This window comes from Podarcis erhardii (genome assembly GCF_964252035.2).
Source record: "Podarcis erhardii genome assembly, chromosome: 15".
In the NCBI taxonomy this organism is placed as follows: domain Eukaryota; kingdom Metazoa; phylum Chordata; class Lepidosauria; order Squamata; family Lacertidae; genus Podarcis; species Podarcis erhardii.
The window spans coordinates 38614000-38639682 of NC_138505.1; the positions used below are offsets into that span (position 1 = coordinate 38614000).

Here is a 25683-nt window from a genome sequence, read left to right on the forward strand (position 1 = left end):
TTCTCCGAAGAGAACTTCAATGAAGCTGTCAGAAAACTCATGCTGCTTTGACAAAGAGCCCCTAGATTCCTTTCTGCGCATGCAAAGGTGGAACGCTCCTTCTTGCGTAAACTCGGGAGAATTTTGCTGAAATTGGCATGACTTTCCTATATTAAAAAAAGCCAGTATCAATTGAGAAGCTTAGTTATAATTTGAGATAGAGGCTGGGAACTAGACCCATCCTCCACAATCCTTTGGGAGAAGTGAGCAGATGCAATTGGGAACTGCCTTTGGTGGGCCAATTCCTTCAAGCCAACATCAAAAGCAATAAGTAACCAAACAACCCCCTGTGTTGCAAAGAGAACGTCAGGAATGTATGTGCAACATACATTGTGTATTCAGAAATTGTGATGTCTAACACTGAACAGTGATTCCAGATATAGTCTATCATACACAAAGCTTCAAAAGGGACTCAGGTGGTGCTGTGGGCTAAACCACAGAGCCTAGGACTTGCCGATCAGAAGGTCAGCGGTTCGAATCCCCACGACGGGGTGAGCTCCCATTGCTCGGTCCCTGCTCCTGTCAACCTAGCAGTTCGAAAGCACGTCAAAGTGCAAATAGATAAATAGGTACCGCTCTGGCGGGAAGACAAACGGCATTTCCGTGTGCTGCTCTGGTTCGCCAGAAGCGGGTTAGTCATGCTGGCCACATGACCCGGAAGCTGTACGCCAGCTCCCTCAGCCAGTAAAGCGAGATGAGCGCCACAACCCCAGAGTCGGCCACGACTGGACCTAACGGTCAGGGGTCCCTATACCTTTACCTTACACAAAGCTTCACATCTTGTCTTTCATCGTACAAAGTCTGGTACCTCGCTTCATTTAAAGATTTTCAGAGACTTTGAGACTTAAGATTTCATCTTGGATTTGTTATGGTTTGAAGGAATTCTATAAAAGATTGTTTATTGCGTATGTACATGGTCATCGTGTTCCCTAGACATTGCTAACATCAAAAGCAAGCCTTGCTTGGAGCAGGGACCAACTGCAGTCAGGAGCTCCCAAAAGCAAGCCCTGCTGGAATCCATTGCACTTGGGGTTTCGTTTGGGTGGGGAAGCCTTTAAATTCAGTGCTGAAAGCAAGCTCTGCTTGTGGTAGAGACTGGCTGTACTCAGGACCTCCTGCGTGTTGCCAGTCCAGGCGGGGCTTGTATGTTGGTGCCAAGTTTAAAGGCAACAAATGACCCCTGACCACTGACCACGTGTCTGAGGCTGATGGGAGTTGTAGTCTCAACAGCCATTTGCAGGGCCACAGCCCCCGCGTGCACGCCAGTGGCGTAGCGTGGGGGTGTGCAGGGGGGGCCGGCCGCACCGGGCGCAACATCTGGGGGTTAGGGTTAGGGTGCGCAAATCCACGGGTTAAGGGGTGCAAATCCATGGGTTAGGGGGCGCAAATTACTTGCCTTGCCCCGGGTGCTGACAACCCACGCTACGCCACTGGTGCACGCACACCTGCAATGGTCCTCTGCAACCACAGCAACGGTGCTTTGGAGCAGAGCCGGATTTAGGTTTGATGAGGCCCTAAGCTACTGAAGGTAATAGTGTCCTTTATATGTCCAACTGCCCTTTGTCAACAACAAATTGTCACTGTTTTTTTGTGTTGGATATATGCTATACAGTAATTTATGAACCTAATAGGTATCTAAAGCCATTTGCACATAACAACTAGGAGCCTACACAACACAAAACACTGTTGCTGTATGTAGGTTTTATTTTATTTGTTCTTTTATCTTATATTTTGGAAATGTACATTCAGGGTTTTTTTCCTTTAATTTTTGGGGGGGGCTCCAAGAGAGTGGGGCCCTAAGCTAGTTTAGCTTATACGCAAATCCGGCACGGCTTTTGGAGGAAGAATCGCCCCTTGCACAACATCAGCGAATACCCTTCTTCCTTCTGCTCAAACTGGAAGTGATGTGGTGATTCATGACTAAACCACCTCATGGAAGGGATAAGAGGGGAACCCTCCCCCACCCCAGTCTAACAGCAGTTTTAGGGGTCATTGAAATTATGGAGAGACTTTTAAAAATATCCACCCAAGTATTGTGGCCAAGGTCCAAACCTCTCATCCACACGTAGCTGTTTTTTTAAAGCACAGAAGATGACACATGGGAGCATCACTGAGCCTGCTGCCCTCTGGGTGTTTTAGACCATGATGCCCATCATCCCTGATCTTTTACCATGGGGCTGGGGTTGATGGGAGCTAGTTCAAAATATCTGGAGGAAGGCCAATGTAGGAGATCCAATAAAGGACTACCCACATCCCCCAAAGGCCTCAAATATCTGAAAGACTGACTCTTTCCCTACAGACTCTCTTGGGTGTTAAGATGGAGGGGGCCCTCTTAGTAGTAATACCACTCTCAGAAGCTCATCTGTGGATGTTTCACCAGGGGTGAAGGAATGCTAACCAGCACCCAGTGCGGGGTGTCGGGGGGTGAGGCAAACCGCCAGTGGTGTATGCACGTGCATCGTACATATGGCACATGCGCAGCACTGCTACATGCCATGCATGCGCTGACAGGCGGTTTGCCAACGCGGTGCCATACAGACGGTGGTGGGATCCCCTGCTCGTGGCTGCAGCTCTGAGAGCGCTGGAGCTGCAAAGCCGTGTGTAGGCAATGTCTAGCGGGTAGGCTTGCATTCCACGCCGCTTTGCAGCTTCCCCCTTTCCCAGGGTTGCTGTACGCTTGGGAGTCGTGGGCGGGGGGGGGGGCGGAATGTCACCCCCATCAGGATGGCACCTGGAGAGCGCCGCACCCGCCTTGTTCCGCCTCTGTGTGTGACCCAGGAGAGGGCACTATCTGTGGGAGCCCTTAAGCTGTGGGACTTCCTACATCTGGCATTTCCACAGTTTTCAGTGATAGCTGGACACACCTCTTTACCCTGACCTTTGACCCCTGAGCTGTATAGATTTAGGGTGCACCCTGTTTTGTGATTGTGGTTTGTTTTAAACTGTTTTTAATTTTGTATGTTGCATTCTGGGACCTTAGGATGAAGGGAAGGTAAATAATATTATTACTAATGATCATCATCCCATCTAGTTAAGTCCTGAGACTGGTGAGCCAGTGTGGTGTAGTGGTTAAGAGCGGTAGTCTCGTAATCTGGTGAACCGGGTTCACGTCTCCGCTCCTCCACCTGCAGCTGCTGGGTGACCTTGGGCCAGTCACACTTCTCTGAAGTCTCTCAGCCCCACTCACCTCACAGAGTGTTTGTTGTAGGGGAGGAAGGGAAAGGAGAATGTTAGCCGCTTTGAGACTCCTTAAAGGGAGTGAAAGGCGGGATATCAAATCCAAACGCTTTGTCTTCTTCTTCTACTGGTGAAACAAGACTTAAAATCTTGAAAATTGAAAACACTGACACAAACCCATTCATTTTATCAGCAACAGCTGGATAGTTCGGCCCACCCAGATGCACTCTCGAAAATACTTGGCAGACCCTGTTTTGGCTTCACTATTTTCACACCTTGCCAAAGTTTTAGAGTGTGCCTGTCTGTTTGCTTTCCAATTTACATGCTACAAATGTGCTACAGTCCTCAGAAGTAGAAGACCAAATCCACACGTTTGAACAAACAGTGTCCCAGTCTGGGAAGGGGAAAAAAATAATCATATTTCAAATGCTCAGCAAGATGAATCATTGTCTGGGTTGGGGGGACTGAGAAGGAGAGGTGCTTTAAGATCAGAAGCTTCAGAAAGGCTGAGGGTAAGAAAAATCTGGTGCTAATGCTTTGTCAGAGGAGAAGAGTGAATTAAGGATGTGTAGGGAGGAAAGGAGAACCTGCATTCTTCCCTGAAGTGTAAAAGAAATGTAAATGTGGGCTTTGTCTCTTTTCTTTAGGTACTCAGTTTACAGTCTTTCAAGCAAGCAAGCAAACAAATAAATGAAAATCAATACAATGGAAACATCAGGGAAGAGAGTGGAGCAGACATGTGGCTGGAAATATTCCTTTGATTTAATCAGGAGCGAGAGGATAAAGACAGAAGAAGAACCTGTAGCATCAGGCGCACAGTCCAGCCAGTTCAGCCCCCTGTTGCATGGAGAGGCCCCGGGCCCCGCAGTTCCCTCAGAAATAAACACACAGACATGAATATATTGGGTTAATTGAGATAAATTAGGCCACAACTTTATTGGTTGCAGATGTGAGCGGTTTGGCTTGGGTATTTGGGTGAAGCCAGACTATATCCTGACTCCTGCATGTCTGCAGAAAGTCTCTGAAGGGTCAACCACCAACATGGGGAGCCCTATGATATACCGTATTTTTCGCTCCATAAGATGCACCTGACCGTAAGTCGCACCTAGTTTTTAGAGGGGGAATTCAAGGGGAAAAAATATTAATTAAAGGGAGCATTGAGCAGAGCCTCTATGCATCCCAGGCTCTGCTCAGCACTCCCTTTCACGAGCCGCGCAGAGTGTGTGCCCTTCTCCCTCCTCGGGGAAAAGCCCCCAAGAGCGACACATACACTCCACACGGCTCTTTAAAGGGAGCGTGGCTCTTGGGGGCTTTTCCAGGAGGTGGGGGAGCGTGGCTCTGTCCCTTCCCACACCTCCCGCAAAAGCCAGGGATAGCCGCGCGAAGCCTCCATAGGGCAGCGGGATGAAGGCTCCCCACTGCCCTGCGGAGGCTTTGTGCCACTAAGGCAGAAGCTAAAACAGCTAGAGGGAGCACTGCGCAGCGCTCTCTCTAGCTGTTCTGGCTTCTGGGGTAGCTTGCGAAGCCTCCGCAGGGCAGCGGGGAGCCTTCATCCCGCTGCCTTTTGGAGTCTTTGTGGGCTACCCCAGAGCTGCTCAGGAGCGCGGGACACCTGCGAACAGCCTGCCTGAAGCTCCCGGGGCTCATGGGGGAAGCCCAGATTTCCACCCCCCAGCCCCAAAGAGCAGCTCAGAGCTCTCCCAGAGCTTGTTGGGGCTGGTGGGGAAGCCCGGGTCCCCCCCCCCCCAGTCCCAGGGACCACACATTCACTCCATAAGACGCACAGACATTTCCCCTTAATTTTTAAGAGGAAAAAAGTGTGACTTATGGAACGAAAAATATGGTACATCAATTAAGAGCACCCCAAGGGTCACCGATGGGGTTGTGGCATGGCCCTAGCCCACATCCAGGCTTTGGACAGGATCCACACCTCCAGATCCTTTTAACAGGATACCCTTAATGATGAGGGGCAGGCAGAGGCAACAACCTCCCCTCCCATAAACAAGGCTTACCCAATGCCTAACTTTACAAAGCTGTGATGATTACTACAAGGTTGGCAAAAACCAAATGGCTGATGCCAATTTGCCAAGTGGAAAAATTCCTACCTGGCACCCAACAACCAGGTGATAGGCATTAGTCCATAGCAAGGCCAAAGTCAAGCAATGCATAAAAAGATGGAGGGTGGGCTGGCAGATCCGACAAGAAAGCGAATGGATGTCGCCCCCTAGCCAGAATGCAGTTTAAACAACCCCCCGGCTAACCATATTGGTCAGTCAGGGTGTGAGACGGCTGAGAGACCAGGGCAGCATCCCTCCGCCCACTGCCTGGTCACTGGGAGTCCCAGATGCACGCCTGCAATGCCGCCATGGTCTTCCCACAGTGACCAGTCAGATGTCCACTTTCAAAACATACGCCCATTAGCCCTCTCCCCACCCATGCCTTAGGGTCCAGTTTGCAAGCGGAGAAGAACATAGTCCCAGCTCATAGAAAACCCTTATAAAACTGAGCCGAGGCAGCACATAATAGATTGTAAGGCTCAAGAGTTACATATCTGAAAAAAGCAGCCCTCCGCTGCCATCAAACTCTGTTGTCTTGGTGAGAGTACTGGACTAGTCCCAATCCCCACTCACCAACAAAACTCACAGGGTAATCCTGGGCCAGTCACTGCCTCTCAGCCTGACCTACCTCACAGGGTTGTTGCGAGGATAAAATATGAGGCGGGCAGTCAAGAATGCTGCCTTGAGCTCTTTGGAGAAAAGGTGAGCTATAAATCTTCTGCTGCCCCTAATAATATGAACAACAATGACAAGCCTGAGAAGAAGGGGATGTGTTTTGTTTTGTTTGTTTCATTTTATTTTGTTTATTATGTCAAAATTCAACTGGGATTCCCAAACTCAGTGGAGAGGGTATGCAAATCTCTTTGGATTCCAGCTGAAATAAATGGTCTCTGCACAGGACTCAACCTGCCCGCTGGTGCCATTCAAACAAATAGATCAATGGAACTCAAGGAAGTGAGCTTCCCCACTTCATTACAGCAGCTCATCCATTCTAGAAGCCTTGTTTCAAAACTTGAAACACCTCTTGTATCTCTGCTCATTATCTTCCTATTCACAGAAATGATTCCATTCTCTTTGGAGTCATTAGGGAGTGTGGATAGTTATATGTTTTTTGTCTCCTGATCATGGCTGTGTGTCCCCCCCCCCGCCCCCCCCTCTCTCACACACACTCAACAGGATGTAGCAGGCCTGCAAAGCTGGGATTATACCAGGAGGAAAGCAGCAGAGCTATACATGATTGCCAGGAGCATCACCCATATTTCAGCTTCTTTGTTGGAGACTGGTGCCCATAGGCACATCTGAAGGCAGCCCTGTTTAGGGAAGCTTTTAATGTTTAATAGGTTATTGTATTTTAGTGTTCTGTTGAAAGCCGCCCAGAGTGGCTGGGGAAACCCAGCCAGATGGGCTGGTATAAATAAATTATTATTATTATTATTATTATTATTATTATTATTATTATTATTATATAAGGCAGGGAGGCCAACAGTAGGCAAAGCCAAGGCCATTAATGGGTGGAGTCGGGGCATAGCCAGGATTGGGGGGGGGAGGACTTTTGTTAGGGGGCAGAACCAACGTGATTGGTCAGTTAGTTAAGTATTTCTATTGGTTTACTTGATGGGGGGCAGGTGCCCCCCGCCCCCCTTGGCTACACCCATGGGTGGAGTCAATGCATTCTGGTTTGTCCTCAACCTCATCCCTGCTGAATTCTACAAAGGCAACACATAAACTCAGGAAGATGAGGCCAATAGCCAGTGTCACCCGCTGGAGTGGTTGTAACCAAAGGAGGCAGGCAGATTGGGGGTGGGGGGGCTGCCTGAGGGCGGACTGTGCTTGATAGGGAAGTGCCCCTTTTACCCTAATGAACCAGCTTCCATTGAGCTCCGAAGAGTCAACTCATTTTCTACGGTTAGCAGCCTATAGGTTAACTGCATATAATTATGGACCTATCAGTCATTTTTGCAGGGTGGAATGCATTCACAAACACCCTTCACCCAATATGTATGTATGAATTTATTGTTATTTTTTGCTGCTATTATTATTAATAATAATCATTGCATTTATGTCCCAACTTTTTTTCCAAGGAGCAAAAAGTGATGTACATGGTTCTCCCCCTTTTCATTTAATCTGTGGGCCAATACAACAATACCCTCTGTACCTGCTTCTTGGCAGTGGTGCAGTGGGGTGGGGGTGTCACAAGGGCAGTTACCCCAGGAGCAAAATGGTTAGGGGCGGTTTTTAGCTGCGGGGCTGGGGCAGGGTAAGCCCGAGCTTCCCCCAACCCCAGCCCCCAGAACAGGTCCAGGAGCGGCGGCAAGGTCTTCCGGCTTCAGCAAAAGGAACCCAAAGCCTTTGGAGCACAGCGCAAGGTCTTGCTGCGCTCCAAAGGCTTCAGGCGGCTATCCCTGAAGCCTGGAGAGCGAGAGGGGTCGGTGCACACCAACCCCTCTCGCTCTCCAGGCTTCAGCGAAAGCAACGCGTAGCCTCCGGAGCGCGGAAGGAGCACTCCCTCTGCGCTTCGGAGGCTTCGCGTTGCTATCACTGAAGCCAAGGGGCCTGCATTCGCTCCATAGGACACACACACATTTCCCCTTAATTTTTTTGGAGGGGAAAAAGTGCGCCCTATAGAGCGAAAAATACGGTATTTCTTTCTTAGGCCACCTATAGCTTTTGGTGTAAATAACACATCACTCAGGACAGCTTACAACATATGAAGCTCAGAGGCAGGAGAGCTTTGGACTCCAAGAGGTGTTTCCCCCAATTGTGGCTACATTCCATTTTTTCCAGCTGGAAATTTAAAATAAAATGAAGCTAATAATAAGGTAAAGTATCCCCCACAACCCTTCCACTCGAGGGGGAAAGGAGCTGGGACCTGTCAATGGCGAGAGTCTTTTATGTCACCTAAATTAACTGCAGGTACTTCAGAATGAGGGTGGCGTGTCAGACTCATCATCTCTGTCTTCAGTGTCAATTATACGTCCCCGGGGAGTGACTCTTTGAACACGTTGCCAGAAGGCAGGTGCAGGTAAATTAAACCACAAACACATTCGCTCCAGCAATGTTTATAGAAATCTGATTAAAGCTCACAGAGCAGAGGGAGCGCAAGGTTGATTGCAGATCTCAAGAAGAGCAAAGTAAATAATATTTGGCTGCCTCTTCCGATGACGACCAGTTTGAAGGTCTGGGGGCCATAGTGGAAAATGCACCAGAATGATGGGGTTACTGTTTGCAAATGGCAGTTGAGGCTCAATTGACTGAATGCTTTTAGAATGAGATAAAACAAATTCCTGGAATATAAGACTATTAGGGGCAAATAGCCATGATGGCTCTGCTCTGCCTCCAATGTCAGAGGCAATATGTCTCTGAATACCAGTTTCTGGGAATTGCAAGTGGGGAGAGTCTTGTTGCACTCAGATGCTGTTTCCCATAAGCAGCGGATTTCCTATAAGCAGTGCTATTTTTCTAGAAAAAGAGGTGCAGGAAATCACCATGAATGCCTCCCTTGTTCCCTTATAATGCCAATGGCACCCACCTGATAGGTGCTGGAACTGAGTTCCTGTGAGTTCAGGCTGGGGAAAAAAGCTCTGTCCATAAGGCATCTGGTTCACCACAGTTCCAGCGTTGTAGCTTGACTCTCGTCTCATGAGTTGTCTCAACAGCCCCCCAAGGTCCATTGTCCAGAGCTGCACTGCAGTCAGTGGCGAAACTGCATGCTCCGGTTCTGGGGGTGGAGAGCAGGTGGGGGCATGGATGGCATGTGCCCTGGGGTGTGTGGTGTGTGGCGCATGCCCCAGGGGCATGGTGTGCCACACACAGGGCGTGGCATGCGTCCAAGGGGTGTGGCACCGCCCGCGAGGGCATGGCACCTGGCACAATGGGGGGTGCACAGCACATGTCCAGGGTGGCGGCTGCAATGGTACCCCCCTCCCCGATGGTGCCGGGGGTGGTGCGCTCCCCCTGCCCCTTCCTTCCTTGGCCAGTGACTGCAGTTCCAAATGTCCTCATGATATTCCACTATGCACAGCCCTGCCATATAATGGCAGACATTTTGCTAAGCTTTTATTTTATTTTATTACTTTATTTTATTTTATTTTACTTCTATACAGTGGTACCTCGGGTTAAGTTTCATTCCGGAGGTCCATTCTTAACCTGAAACTGTTCTTAACCTGAAGAACCACTTTAGCTAATGGGGCCTCCTGCTGCCGCCGTGCGGCAGGAGCACGATTTCTGTTCTCATCCTGAAGCAAAGTTCTTAACCCGACGTACTATTTCTGGGTTAGCGGAGTCTGTAACTTGAAGCGTATGTAACCTGAAGCGTCTGTAACCCGAGGTACCACTGTACTGCCCTTCATCTGAAGATCACAGGGTGGTAACAATATAATAAATAAATGTGAGTGGCTGAATTTTGGTGCATTTGTGCTGGACACAGATAGCAGTGCTCTTCCTCAAAAGGGTGACAGAGTAGGAGAGTGGATTGTGCCAGAGTTTCCAGTCAGGGAGGCACAGCGCTCCAGATCTTTCCCAGAAAGGCCAAAGTTTGGGGAGCGGGGAGATGAACTCATGGCTGATCCATCTTCTTAATCAAAATCAACTAAGCAAAGCATCAAAGGTTAAGAATGCCACGCCGTTTGCCATGGCCAACGGGACACGACACATTTCATCCATTAGAAAAGAACAACAAGGGACAGAATTAATGGGGTAAAGAAGCACAAAATTAGGCAATTACATGCACGCTGCCTGGTGAGGCTTAGAACAGTGTCTCACTTGCGGAGGACAGAAAGGGGAGGAAAGGGTTTCTCATATGCAAAAGACCGGAACAACTTATACTATCAGTTAGCTCCAGATTATTTTGGCTCAAGTAGGTAATTGTGAAGGGATGCGGGTGGCGCTGTGGGTTAAACCACAGAGCCTAGGACTTGCCGATCAGAAGGTCGGCGGTGAGGTCCCGTTGCTCAGTCCCTGCTCCTGCCAACCTAGCAGTTCGAAAGCACGCCAGTGCAAGTAGATAAATAGGTACCGCTCCAGTGGGAAGGTTAACAGCATTTCTGATCGCTGCTCTGGTTCACCAGAAGCGGCTTAGTCATGCTTAGTATGTCGGCTCCCTCAGCCAATAAAGTGAGATGCGCGCCGCAACCCCAGAGTCAGCTACAACTGGACCTAATGGTCAGGGGTCCCTTTACCTTTTTTAAGTAATTGTGAAACATTATTACTTTGTTGTGACTGGACTCTTCGCTCTGGATAGAATTACAGTGTCTTTGGCTGTTTGTGTAAGGCTACCAGATTTTTTTCAAAGAATCCGGGGAGACTTTTTGTTTGAAAAGAGGGGGGAAAAGCTATTTAAAAAGTTGTTTTTTTAAAAAAATAACTGTGGTCTCCTCTGTCGTGCGGCCTTCTTTCACTTTTCTAGAGTGCTGGGATCAGCAGGATCCCAGGTGCGCAGCAGAAGAAGTGAGAAAATGGGACTAAAAAGGATAGAGTTGGAACTGATGGCAGGAGAAGCAATGTCTGTTGCCTCTTCTACTCCTTCAGAGGATTTGCATCTATCATTCAAATCTTGGGCTGGGATATTGTTTAGGTTTTTGGGGGGTTGGGGTTTTGTTGCTGTTATGTTATGTTATGTTATGTTATAGAATCATAGAATCATAGAGTTGGAAGAGACCACAAGGGCCATCGAGTCCAACCCTCTGCCAAGCAGGAAACACCATCAGAGCCCTCCTGACATATGGTTGTCAAGCCTCTGCTTAAAGACCTCCAAAGAAGGAGACTCCACCACACTCCTTGGCAGCAAATTCCACTGTCGAACAGCTCTTACTGTCAGGAAGTTCTTCCTAATGTTTAGGTGGAATCTTCTTTCTTGTAGTTTGGAACCATTGCTCCGTGTCCGCTTCTCTGGAGCAGCAGAAAACAACCTTTCTCCCTCCTCTGTGTGACATCCTTTTATATATTTGAACATGTTTGTAATTATGTATTTTTTATGGGTTGTAAGCCACCTTGAGCATGGTTATAACTTTGGAAGGCAGAATTCAAATAATATGATTGATTCCCAAAAGGGTTCTGTCTTCTTGCTAGCTTACAAATCCAACTGGCCCAATATGAGATCTCACCTTAGCTACTTTGTGTTGTGGGATGTATCTTTTAATGGGAGAGTTTTGAAATGCAGCACCTCCCACACACTACAAAGATATTAATGTTCCTGGGCATCTAATCCTTTTTAATGACATTTCCCCAGTCAGTGTTACTTGGTGCTCAGTAACACCTAAATACCTCAGCAAAAAAATTTTAAAAAATGTTGGAAACTCAATTAACACCAAGATAAGTCTACAAATGCTATCTTAACACATCTCTGTGTGGCGTAATGAAGTGAAGAGAGGGGGGGGGAGGAAATAAGAGACGGCAAGGAACAAACGGGTGATTTATAACTTCGAGGGTTTACAAGAGTTACAATTTATTGTGGAGTGATAAATAAGAAAGTCCCTCATCAGATAAGAACTGCAGCAGAGTTATGTGGCCATGAAAAGGGAAGTTTTGGCTGTCACTCAAGTTTAAAGGAATCTTAGTCAGATTGTGGGAGTTTGAATCAGCTAATCCTCTAATCAGTCAATTAATTGATTACATCTGCACAAATTTCCATTATCAAGGAAAATAACAGTTCTAAAGTGGGGGGGAGGAAGTAGATTTTCTTTGTTTTTAGATGTCTGTGTGTGTCACAGCAGGCATTGTCTTAGAACAGACATTTCCTCCTGAGATAGAGGAGGAGAGACTGAGTCAATAGCTTCAAGTTAGGATAGCTAAACGCAGTATGTTTCTGAATACAGTGGTACCTTAGGTTACATATGCTTCAGGTTACATACGCTTCAGATTACAGACTCCGCTGACCCAGAAATAGTACCTCAGGTTAATAACTTTGCTTCAGGTTGAGAACAGAAATTGTGAGGTGGAGGCGGTGCGGCAGCAGCAGGAGGCCCCATTAACTAAAGTGGTACCTCAGGTTAAGAACAGTTTCAGGTTACGAACAGACCTCTGGAACGAATTAAGTACTTAACCCGGGGTACCACTGTTCCAGGAGAGAGCATGGTTGCACTCAGGTCCTGCAGGATGGGCTAGATGGGTCATTGGCCTCGTCTTGCAAGCTAGAGGCATTCTTATTTTCTTATGAGAGTGAGAGTTAGGGAGAGAGGGGATGAGAAAGAGTCCTCAGACTTTTTTAAAAAGAGCACATAGCTATATTTTTTTCATGGCTCATTGGTACCTGCCAAAATTACTATTTCCTGATTAAAACAGGTAGGTGTTGGTCTGCCATAGTCAAAACAAAATTTTAAAAAATCCTTCCAGTAGCACCTTAGAGACCAACTAAGTTTGTTACTGGTATGAGCTTTCGTGTGCATGCACACTTCTTCAGATACATGAAAGATCATACCAATAACAAACTTAGCTGGCCTCTAACGTGCTACTGGAAGGATTTTTTTTATTCTGATTAAAACAGTAAAACAAGAAATTGAGGGGACGCACTGGTGCCAACTCCAGGGGGCCCTGGAAGCCCAGGCACCCACAAAGTTTTTGCTGTGGTTGTTGAGCCTCTGCCCCTGCCCCTGCCGCCTGCCATTTTATCTCTGGTGCTCCAGCACTGCGGCTATGACTGGACCAGGGCTGGCACCTCCACCGTGGGGCCTCTGTTGAGGCCTGCTGCAGCTGCAGACATGCTTCCAGGAGCAGCCACAGCCACAGGCCTCAACGGAGGCTCCTCAGTGGAGGCGCAGGTCCCAGCCTAGTTGCCACTGCAGTGCCAAAGGACATGTGCATGCTGTGCCAACATCATGACATGTGGAGTGGTGTGGCATATGCACACTGGGCACCCATGGTATGGGTTCCAAGTTGGCTCTCCTGAGAGGATGTAAGTATCCTGCATTTTGATACGACTTGTCCTCATTTTAGGAATGGCGTTCCCTTACATCAAAGCCTAAGGAAATATCCAGCCGTTGAAGAAGACTTTGTCAAAACACATTTGGCCAAATGGATATTAGGGACCACTCATTTCTACATGTTCCTATGGGGATTTTGCCTTTTAAAGGTTATAAGAGTGCTGTTTTAATATTTATGCTCTTACATTTTATGAGTGGGATGAAATGATTTCTTTATTCTTCAAGTCCATCGAAACCATCTGAACTGATTAATTTAGTTTGCTCATCAACTAAACAATGCAACCGTAGCTTTTAGGATGTTTAATCTCTAGGAAGTCACGAGAGTCACAAGAAAAGCGAGGCATTTGTGTGCAAGCCAGAGGAGATACAAGAGTGAAGGGAAATGCCTTATGTCAAGTCAAACAACTGATTTGCTGAGCTCACTCTTCCTTGCACCAGGGGTGGTTAACATTTTACCCACCAGATATTACTGGGCTCCCAACTCCCATCATCCCTGGCCACTGGCAGGAAGCAGAGCAACAAGGGTTATCCTCTCTTTTCATCTTTCAGTGGCAGTGATCTTACAATATTTCTTTACTCTATCTCTTCTGATCCAGGGTATTCTCAAAATCAATAACAGGGATCAGAAGCACTAGCTGACCTTTTCAATGCTCTTTGGGAAGGCAGGGCAAATGCATCACTTAATCACACCTTTATCCTGACTGTGTATACAGAAATGATGGTTTAACTGTCTCAGGAATGCACGGTCTGCAGAAGGTTGGCACGCAAACACCTCCTTATGATGGGGTGGAACAGAAGAAGCTGTCATATATATACTGAGTCAGGCTGCTGGTCCATCTAGCTCAGTAATATCTACTCCATAGGTCATCATCAACCAGCTGGGACCCACAGGTGGGTTGCAAGGCCATCCCAGGTGGGTCACAGGCAAAGCTGTGGCCATGATGTGGGTCTCTAGCTAAGGTTCACCAGACCCTGTCTGGACTAGAACACTTTTTCTGATGAAACACCCATTTTATCCATTAGTGCTGCAATGTGGCATGGGCCTACTTCAATGAGATACCATAGATTCTGGCATATTAGGCAACTGGGCATATAAGACGACCCCCCAAATTGGTAGCTGCAAATTTTGGGGGTTGACTTATGCGCCCAGTCTTATAAGCGGCAGCTTCGCTGGGCAGTGGCAGTGGGCAGCGGGCTCCACGCCGGGAGGAAGCCGACCGGCGAAGCTGACCAGCGATGCTAAACCGGCTTTGCTGGGCGGCTTCCTCCCAGCATGGAGCGGAGCCCGCCATCCACTACTGCTGCCCAGCGAACCCATACCCAGCGTATAAGACAACCCCCGACTTTTTAGAGGATTTTCCGGAGTAAAAAAAGTCACCTTATACGCCGGAATCTACTGTACGTTTCCTGATCAATCATTTGTCCCACTTTCCTGTAGTGAGAGAGCTCTATATGGAGCATTCTTTTTATTCTCTATTCTCTTTCTATGGCTTCCTAAACTTCTCCTGGCATGGAATTTTGCTGAGGACTAGCATGTAGAAGTGTCAGCTGCAGTGGGGTAGCTTGGTTGCCATCAGAGAAGCAGTGATGGTAGGAGTCATTCATAATTTAGCACAGGTGGCATGCAAGCAGAGTTAACCCCTTGAACAGCTTGGGAGACATCTCCTAATGCCAGCAGGTGGAAACAGGTAAGGATTCTCGAGGAATTAAGCCCTTGCCAATTCCAGTACAAAGCAGAGCTGAGTCAAAATTTCTAGGAAGGGACCCACCCACCCCTGCAAAACAAGTCTGATACTGTTGGGCTACAACTTCAATTATCCCTGATCATTGGCCATGCTAGCTGGGATGGTGGGAGGTGAAGTTCTGCAATATCTGGAGGGCTACAGGTTCCTCTGTCTCTGCCTTAGAAGCTACAATAAGAAGAGAGGGAGACTTTTTCTCCCCCCTCCACATTTTTAGCAACAAATTTTTATTTATTTTTAAACAAATACAAGAACCATTAAACACTTATCCAGCAGTACATTTAATTATGTTTCTTTTATCCATTGACTCTAGACATAAACTTACACATTCAACATGCTAACATATTACTTAACGCAATCTCCCCACTGTGAAGTATTGAGTGGTTGGTATAACAAGGTTTTGATTTGGGCCATTAACATCATTAAAGAAAGGGGTCTATATTTCTTGGAAGGTGTCTCTATTCATTATGCCTTTAATGCAATGGTAAGAAGCTTGGACATTGCTGTATCCCATATACTATATTCCCGTATTTTACTCAATAAAAGTTTAGGTCACATTTCTTAGCTGCCAAATTCAAAGCTGCAAAATGACTTGGAGAATTTGCTGAACTTTCTTCCCTCCCCCATTGTTTCATTCTACTTGAACTCATTCAAAGTCTTTAAAAGTAAGGTGAGAAGGTGAGTTTCAGGGTCTGGTATAAAAACCAGAGCTGTCTATTTGAGAATGAATAATAGGCCAGCCCTAATATTTCCCAGCCTACTTAAGATCCCCAATTAATGATTCTCTGACAAAGCCTCTGCTACCTTTGAAGCCATCACCAGTCATATGTCAACTCAAAATAAAAGGTTAGACTGATGAGCATAAAATACAAAGAGGCAAGACTTGGAGGTTCAAACAGAAATTCACAGGGGACATATATGCCAGCTTGCAAATCATTAGCAACATGAAATCCAGAAGGAAATGTCTGCTTCCAGAAGCTGCAAGAGTATTTAAAATAATTCTATAGGAAAGTTGGGAAACCTGTGGCCCTCCAGATGCAGCTGGACTCCAACTCCCATAATCTCTTACCATTGGCCTTGCTAGTTGAGGCTGATGGGAGTTCTGTGACATCTGGAGGTCCACAGGTCCTCCATGCTCTGCAGCCCTGACTAGTTTTTCCACACACGGTCCTGGTCTGCACATGCAAGTGAATGTGCTGTGGGTGTGATAGTAGAGTCTTGAAAAGATTTCAGGTGGACACTTGCATTTTGAATGTTCTCCTGCAAGAAAAATCCCCCTGCAATTAGAAAATGAACACAGGAGGAAGAGGCTAGGTTGCAAACTTTACGTTTGATGTGCTAGCTTTTTACACCCACATCTTTTACATGATGGTGCTTTCCAAAAGCTGAATCCCAGAGTCTGCATCACTACTTTCATTTTCCAATTTTCTTTTCCAACTGACACTGAACACTAAATGAAGACCGAGTATGCTCAGTCCCTGGGCTTGTAGAATGGTCATACTTCTGCAAACATCAGGGTATGATGATTCTACCCTCTTGTTTCTCAGAGGCCCCACTGCTGTTGGCACTCACCACTTGAGTTCATTGTTAGGAGTGATGATGAATAGGTGAATTCATGGAGTAAAATACCATCAATGAATAAAGGACCTCTATTTTCAGAAGATCAAACCTATCCATTCTTAAGGAAATCAGCCCTGAGTGCTCACTGGAAGGACAAATTCTGAAGCTGAGACTCCAATACTTTGGCCACCTCATGAGAAGAGAAGACTCCCTGGAAAAGACCCTGATGTTGGGAAAGATGGAGGACACAAGGAGAAGGGGATGACAGAGGACAAGATGGTTGGATAGTGTTCTCGAAGCTACCAGCATGAGTTTGACCAAACTGCGGGAGGCAGTGGAAGACAGGAGTGCCTGGCATGCTCTGGTCCATGGGGTCACGAAGAGTCGGAAACGACTAAATGACCAAACAACAACAAATTTTCAGAGGCAGTGTTATCTCTCTGAATACCAGATATAGGAGAAGTCTTCTTGTGACCATCTCAAAGGCATCGGTTTAGAACTGGGGTAGACTTCCTTACCTTTATGACGTCTTCATCAGCCGATCTGCATTCGGTGGAACCAGACACATCTCTCACCGATCCATCTTCTTCAACGGCAACCACCTTTACTGGGACAGACACCGGCTTCCCCGTCAGGATGGCTGTGTTCAGGACTTCCGTGTCCTGCAGACGCACACAGCACATAAAGACAGCACCATTAAAATCAACCTGACAACTTCACCCAGCTGAAGAGTTGTTGTCAGAAGTTCGTATGCAGTAGGCAGATGGTGAGGGGCAACATAATGCTACTGATAATAGTAGAACTTGGGGTTATACTGTGAAGTAGAATGGTGGGATATTCAGCACAGACAAAAAGGAGGACTTTCCCACATATCCTATTCTCTGTATCAATGGTCTGACTCAGCATAAGGCAGTGTTCGATATTCCTGTGATGGAGTTCCTCAGCTTTTGCCTGTTATGCTGCAGCAGCACCACTACAGGTGGCCAGTAGCGGTACTGCAGCTACCAACTCAGCAGAGATCTTGTGTCACAAGGGGGTGATATAAAAGGGTGCATTGAGCCCTGTAAAACAATGATTTCAGCCTGGAGCGTCAGCATGAGCAAACTCACAATTGGCCTTAGACTTAAAAAAAAATGCTCAGGCTGCCATCGCGGCCTGCTTGCTTTTATCCAACCCCCCAGCTCTGTCATGTTAATACAGCTTCTACCTTGATGCCTTCAAGCTACCATCCTCTTTGATTTCCAAATTTGCCTAAGCAGATAGGACTATAAAGCAATTCTCTTCTCCACAGGCATAATGGCCTAGTAAGCAAAGCCTTCATTTTCCTTGTCGGATTGCTGTGGCACCAACAGCACTGAAATGGAAAATGCTAATTTTAGCAAATATCCACACACACCCAAACCCCACCTGGAGATATCCTAGAGGCCACTGAGCCGTATACATCTCCCCTTCCTTCTCAGATGTAGTGCACTAATGAGTCCATTAATGCAAAGTTCGCCAACAAGCCACCATGGATGCTGTTTGATTAATTACTTTAGCCATGCCACAACTGCGCTGACTGAGGCTTGCAAAGCAACAGCACAAATCGAAGGGAGAGACTCTCCAAAGGCACTTCAAATAAGCCATGTGCCCCAGAAAAGCAAAAATCTGCAAATAAGACTGGATATTTTGATGATGCCACTATTGGCAACTAATCTTGTGAACCTCCCTTCTCTCATACTGTTGAGCTTCAAACATCTGCCTCTTCAGCTAGTTAGTTAGTCCTCACTTACATACCTCAATACTATATTTTTGAAAGAAAAATTGGGGTGGGTAGGTTGGAGTGAGCAGGAGGAGGTGCCCCTATTACTTATGTAAGAACCTAAGAAAGGCCCTGCTAATTTAAGCCAGTGGCCCATCTAGTCCAGCATTCTATTCTTGCAGTACCCAAGCAGATGCCCAAAAGAAGCCCTGAATGCAACAGCACTCTGCCCTCTTGCCATTTCCAGTAACTGGTATTCAAAAGCATTCTGCTTCCAACATTATGTATGTATGTATGTATGTATGTATGTATGTATGTATGCGGGTGGCACTGTGGGTTAAACCACAGAGCCTAGGACTTGCCAATCAGAAGGTCGGCAGTTCGAATCCCCACGAGGGGTGAGCTCCCGTTGCTCAGTTCCTGCTCCTGCCAACCTAGCAGTTCGAAAGCACGTCAAAGTGCAAGTAGATAAATAGGTACCGCTCTGGCGGGAAGGTAAACGGCGTTTCCATGTGCTGCTCTGGTTCTCCAAAAGCGGCTTAGTCATGCTGGCCACATGACCCAGAAGCTGTACACTGGCTCCCTCGGTCAATAAAGCGAGATGAGTACCGCAACCCCAGAGTCAGTCACGACTGGTCCTAATGGTCAGGGGTCCCTTTACCTTTACCTATGTATGTATGTATTTGTAATCATTTTTATCCATCCTTCTCTTCAGGCAATTAATAATAATAAAGGCTCTCAGTGTAACTAATATCAGGGAGAAGACCATTCCTGCTCTCAGGTTAACCATCTAGGAGACACAACACAAAAGGAAAAGAGGGAGGAGGCAAGCTCAGGAGGCAAGCAGCGGAAAAAGAATGGGGGAAAAACTGGAGAGGAGCCAACAGGTCTTTTGGCAAAGCTCCAGGAGAAGGCTTGCAGGACACCCTTCTCTTTCACACACACACAGCCTGATGTAATGGGTGCTGCAGGGGACTGTTAAGTAAGCAGCCTCACACAGCTGGTCTTTAAGAGATTTATATCCTGCCTTTGGATTGAATGATCCTCAAATCAGATTGCAACAGATTGTAACAATCTCTGCCCGCCCCCTTCCCTCTCTCTCTCTCTCTCTCTCTCTCTCTCTCTCACACACACACACACACAGTTGTAGTATGATTGAGCATTTTGCTTGCCTAGATGAAGAATGGAGAGATGACTGCTGTTTGTAGAAACATCTGGCTTGGGCGGGACTGGAATGTAGCACTGGAAAGGAGTCACATGGCCTACTATAAGTTATTCCAGGCATGGCCAAACTTGGCCCTCCAGCTGTTTTGGGAGTACAACTCCCATCATCTGTAGCTAACAGGACCAGTGGTCAGGGATGATGGGAATTGTAGTCCCAAAACAGCTGGAGGGCCAAGTTTGGCTATGCCTGAGTTAGTCTATTCCAGTGTTTCCCAACTTTGGGTCTCCAGCTGTTTTTGGACTACAACTCCCATCATACTTACCAAGCAAGTGGTCCCAGTGGTCAGGGATGATGGGAAGTGTAGTCCAAAAACAGCCAGAGACCAAAGGTTGGGAAACACTGGTCTATTCATTGTTAAAACTCCATCTGCATGGGGAAAAATTTCTTCTGGCTCCACCCACCAATGGCATGCAGCCCTCTGAAGGCTTGCTTGTTTATTTCATAAACTATATATACCAACAAAAACAAAAACAAAAAACCCCTCAAAGCAGTTTACAGGAAACCCTGGTGGTTTCCCATAAAGGAATGCAGCCCGCAGCCTGAAAAGGGTTCCCTGCCCTGTCTCTGACAGGAAATCCATGGCAGCCTACTAACAATCAGCAGAAATGTTGTAAGTTCCTCATAGCCCACAGTATAGAGTGTGAGAGAAACCGATCCATCAAACAAACAATTAAACGAGCTGAGGCACTGCTGCCATCCTCACAGCATCAGTATCCCAAATATTTTTTATGACATTGAAAAAGTAGAACGTCACATGCTTTCAAATGCCTTCAGCTTGTGGGGAGGAAAAAGAGATTGTTCTGCATTGAAAAACAAAACAAAAAACCAGCTGCCTCTCTAAGGCGTGTGGGAGGCAGAAATTCAACAGCTTTTCTCGACAAGGAGATGAAGTGATGGGCACCAATTTGCCTACCCTGTGTGCAGTTTCTTCCTGATGTGCAACTATTAAAGGCTCTGCTGGAAAGAGGGAAAGAGAGAGATGCTACCCAGGCTGGAACAGGGAGAGGTGGCAGCACAGCTGCAGAGAAGGCCCCAGATTCAACTCCTGCTATCTCCAATTAGAAGGTTCTGGCATCAGATGCGGGGGAGGGGGCCTCTGGCTGAAACCTTGGAAGGCCCACTGCCAATCTGCCTAAATGAATGGGGACTTCAGACCCAGAGCACCACAGAGGACTTGGCATTTGTCCACCAAAGAGATGCCCTCACCCCAAAAGGGCAATGTGGTTTGTGAAAGAATGGGCTATGGATTTAAGGATCTGGAAATTTCAGGGAAAGGTGTGGAGTCAAATATTTCAGGAATGAAGAACTGAAGGAGAACTTGCTGGATCATGGAATTGTAGAACTGTAGAGTTGGAAGGGGCCACGAGAGTCATCTAGTCCAACCCCCTGCAATGCAGAAATCTTTTGTCCAACGTCAGACTCAAACCCATCGCCCACCCTGAGATTAAGAGTTTCATGCTTTCCCACCTAAGCTATTAAGGACCATCAGAGGCCAGCTTTATGTTCTCAAAGTGGCTGACCAGATGCCAATTGGAATCCCGCAAGCCGGGCACAAGGGAAGTAGTGCTTTCCCCACTTGTGATTCTCAGAGATTGGCATCCAAAGACACACTGCTCAGGCAGTGGAGATAGAACATAGTGATCCTGTGTGAGTTCCTGGAGGCACTTGGAAGATGGATGGCGGCGAATGGATTGAGGCTGAATCCTGACAAGACAGAAGTACTGTTCTTGGGGGACAGGAGGTGGGCTGGTGTGGAGGACTCCCTGGTCCTGAATGCGGTAAATGTGCCCTTGAAGGACCAGGTGTGCAGCCTGGGAGTCATTTTGGACTCACAGCTGTCCATGGAGGCACAGGTCAAATCTGTGTCCAGGGCAGCTGTCTACCAGCTCCATCTGGTACGCAGGCTGAGACCCTATCTGCCTGCAGACTGTCTCGACAGAGTGGTGCATGCTCTAGTTATCTCCTGCTTGGACTAGTGCAATGCGCTCTACGTAGGGCTGCCTTTGAAGGTGACTCAAAACTACAATTAGTCCAGAATGTGGCAGCTAGACTGGTGACTGGGAGTATCCACTGAGACCACATAACACTGGCCTTGAAAGACCTACATTGGCTCCCAGTACGTTTCCAAGCACAATTCAAAGTGTTGGTGCTGACCTTTAAAGCCCTAAACGGCCTCGGTCCAGTATACCTGAAGGAGCGTCTCCACCCCCATCATTCTGCCCGTACACTGAGGTCCAGCACCGAGGGCCTTCTGGCGGTTCCCTCATTGCGAGAAGTGAGGCTACAGGGAACCAGACAGAGGGCCTTCTCGGTAGTGGCGCCCGCCCTGTGGAACGCCCCTCCATCAGATGTCAAAGAGATAAACAACTACCTGACATTTAGAAGACATCTGAAGGCAGCCCTGTTCAGGGAAGTTTTTAATGTGTGACATTTTAATGTATTTTTAATCTTTGTTGGAAGATGCCCAGAGTGGATGGGGAAACCCAGCCAGATGGCCAGGGTACAAATTTTATTATTATTATTATTATTATTATTATTATTATTATTATTATTATCATCATCATCGCCAAAGCTGGCTCCCAGGCCACACCCCTCACCAGTCTTCCTTTGCATACTCCTTGAGTTCTTCTTCCTATTCCCTACCACAGCCACCAACTGGCCACAGTCTGAAGGCATTTCAATCACGGCCTTTCCTGGAGCCTCATAGTCTTCACAGACTGTCGCAGACTGCCCACACCAAACCCCAGAGAGTCTATTCCTGGAGTCTTATCCTGTGTGATGCGGTGGATGAGATTGTAGAAACCACCCGCCTACATGGAGGTGAAAACTCACATTAGTTGCTCTGCCCGCTTATGCCTCTGGCGTGGTCTGCTCCTGCTGCATATGGCCCCTGGAAGGTTGCTCAGAAGAGAATGTGGCCCTTGAAGAATGTTCCCCATCCCCAAGCAGACAATACTGGCATGGATGGACAGAGTCTGTCCAGCAGCGTCCTACATTCCTGCGTCTCATGTGTCCTGTGCACCCTTTCACATATGATCCATAGAAGCTAAGTGGTTAAAGGAGCACTGCCTGTGTTCCAATTACTATTAGATTATCATGCCTAGAAGCACTTAAAACCATGCACTCAATTCCTTTCCTTTCTCCCCCTCCCCTAAGCAGAGCCATGCGCCTCCACCCTTCTACAGAGATATGTGGCTTAGCTTTCAGTTTCCAAGGTATTTAAACATCTGGCTAAGAGCTGACAGTAAACAGGGGACAAATGGTGTGAAATAAAAAGCTACAGGATGGCAACGTGTCTATATTTTATTTTATTTTTACCCTGCACTCCAGATGACATAAACCAGATGCTTTATGCTCCCCCCCCCCCAATCTGCTTTATGTTCATTGATGATTATGGGGTTTATTTCTACCCAGCTGTCATCCAGTGCAGAGGGACAGGACAAGATTGACTAAAACAGAAAATGAAAAGAAAAGGAAACACAGAATGCAAAATAGGAAACACGGCTATTTATTTATTAAGGTCATGGCTCATGGGTGACTTGAAGGATTAATCACCACAAGACAGGTGGTTTTGCATTTTCATAAAGTATTTAATACACTCCATAGAGATTCTCATTACCCACAGGGGGACATGGTATTTGTCCACCTGAGAGGTGATGAGAAGGGAAAGGAAGACTCACCCACCTAATCCGCAAAAGTCCGGGGGGCGGGTTGTGGCATTTAAACATTATGGAGAAAGGTTGGGGTGAAATCTTTTGGGCATTGAGATCAGAAAAAGAGCTTGCTGGACTGAGCAAAGGACTATCAGAGCCCAGCATCCTGTTGTGAGTTGAGAACCCGCCAACTGCTTGAGGATAAGAAAGACACAAGGACGCAGTATATTAGGTTAATGGGCTAAAAAAGGCCACAGCTTTATTGATTACAGCATGTGAGTGGTATTGGCTTAGGCATTGGATAAAACAACAGAGCATGACTCCACCCACTCAGGAAGGGGTGAGTCTATCAAGGGTTAACCACCAGTAGGAGGAGCCTGTTGATGCAAATACAACTGTAACCTCCCCCTGATGTCACTGGGGGGTCATGCCATGGCCCTAGCCACCAGCAAGGGCATCAGACAGGATCCACAACCACCGGATTCCTTTAATGGAATACCCAAAAAGTGGAGGGGTAGGCGATGGCCACACCCTGCCCTCCAATACACAAACATATGCTAATGCCTAACCGCCAATACCAGAAAAGTTGTGACGATTTGCTACGAGGTAGGCGAAAAACCAGGGACGCGGGTGGCGCTGTGGGTAAAACCTCAGCGCCTAGGACTTGCTGATCGTATGGTCAGCGGTTCGAATCCCCGCGGTGGGGTGAGTTCCCATCATTCGGTCACAGCTCCTGCCCACCTAGCAGTTCGAAAGCACGTCAAAGTGCAAGTAGATAAATAGGTACCGCTTTATAGCGGGAAGGTAAACGGCGTTTCCGTGTGCTGCGCTGGTGCTGGCTTGCCAGAGCAGCTTCGTCACGCTGGCCACGTGACCCGGAAGTGTCTCCGGACAGCGCTGGCCCCCGGCCTCTTAAGTGAGATGGGCATACAACCCTAGAGTTGGACACGACTGGCCTGTACGGGCAGGGGTACCTTTACTTTACTTACTAGGCAAAAAACCAAGTGGCCAGTGCCAATTTGCCAGTTGGATAAAAATTCCTACCAGGCCCCTTGGGCAACCAAGGCGACCAACCACAGGTCCATAGCAAGGTCAAAAACAAGGGTGGATGGGTGATCCGATGACACCCAGCAGTGCAGTGAGGAGGAAGCTCTGCTGCGGCTGCATTTGAGCGGCTAAACTCCACCCCCAAGCCTCCGCCCGATTAGTTGGCTGCCAGGGGGCGTGGTGCGGCAGCCGAGACAGCTGAGCAGGGGCCAGAACGCCCCCTGCCAACGTGGGAAATGGCTCCCACTCACAACTCCTCCCCTCTGGAAGGAGGAGAGGCTTTCTCACAGTGGCCAACCAAATGCCCATGAGAAACCCACATTGAAGATCTGAGCACAAGAGCCCTCTCTACTCCTGTGGTTTCAAGCAGCTGGCAATCAGAGGCACCCTGACTGTGTAGAGGGAAAACAGCCATCATGGCCCATAGCCATAAATAGCCTTCTCCTCCACAAATTTCTCTAACTAATCCTCCTTTAAAACCATCCAAACTGATGACAATCACTATAACTTGTGGGAGGAAATTCCATAGTGTTAACTGTCTCCTGTGTTTCAAAAGTATTTTCTTTTGTCTGCCATAAGAACAGAATTCAAAACGTCTGTTGAAGGAAAGCACGGCACCGAGGTGAATCCAGAGGAGAGGGGAAGTGACAAGCAGCTTGTTCTGCCTAGAGATTTGGGAGAAAATTTGCCTGGGTCGCTTTTATCTTTGATTCCCATAACGAATTGCTTTCCATGAAATTTGTTGAAGTGATTACCAATAAAAAGTATCATAAAAACATCCATAAAAAACATTAGGAATGAAAACACATATAAAAACAAGATCAAATCCAATGCAGATGCAGATTGGGGTAATGATTCCTGCTAAAATGGCTTGTTGAAAATGGAAGGTCCTCAATAGGTGCTGAAAAAAAACAGACGGTGCCCTGTCTGCTATATAACAGGAGAGAATTCCAAAGGTTAGATCAGGCATCCCCAACCTGTGGCCCCCCAGATGTTTTGGCCTACAACTCCCATGATCCACAGCTAACAGGACCAGTGGTCAGGGATGGTGGGAATTGTAGTCTCAAAACATCTGGAGGGCCGGAGGTTGAGGAAGCCTGGGTTAGATGCTGCCACACCAAAGGCTTGATTCTGCATTGTATGGAACAGCTCCCCCCCCCCTTCTGCCCCCAATGAGGTGGTATCTGCAACGATCTCTCTCCTGCAGAGCACAACAAACCACTGGCTATATAAGGGATGAGACAATCGTGGACCAACTTATACCATCAGTTCGCTCCAGACCAGTACTGAAGTAACACTCAGATCCCTGCCTCTTCTTGAATCTAGGCTCACAGTGAGCTATCCATGGTCCTGATCTTTGGGGTATTTTAATGTCAACCTGCCTCATTAGCACATCTTGAACACAGCTATCCTTTGAAATGTGCACTTCTAGAAATTCTGCAATAGTCCCAAACCGAAACAAAATGCATACAAAAATGGGAATATATATTTACTTGCTGATGTTGACAAGAGCATATGAAAAGAGC

General features: G+C 47.3%; 1 protein-coding gene across 2 annotated transcripts in view; it reads right to left on the reverse strand.

Annotated features, from left to right (window-relative positions):
• The window catches only part of TMEM132B (transmembrane protein 132B), a 404412-nt gene that overhangs the window by 42957 nt on the left and 335772 nt on the right, over nt 1-25683 (reverse strand). For both annotated transcript variants that reach the window (XM_081842228.1, XM_081842229.1), the window contains one exon: nt 17010-17153. In XM_081842228.1, the coding sequence (XP_081698354.1) occupies nt 17010-17153 (144 nt within the window). The remainder of the gene's footprint in view (nt 1-17009; nt 17154-25683) is intronic.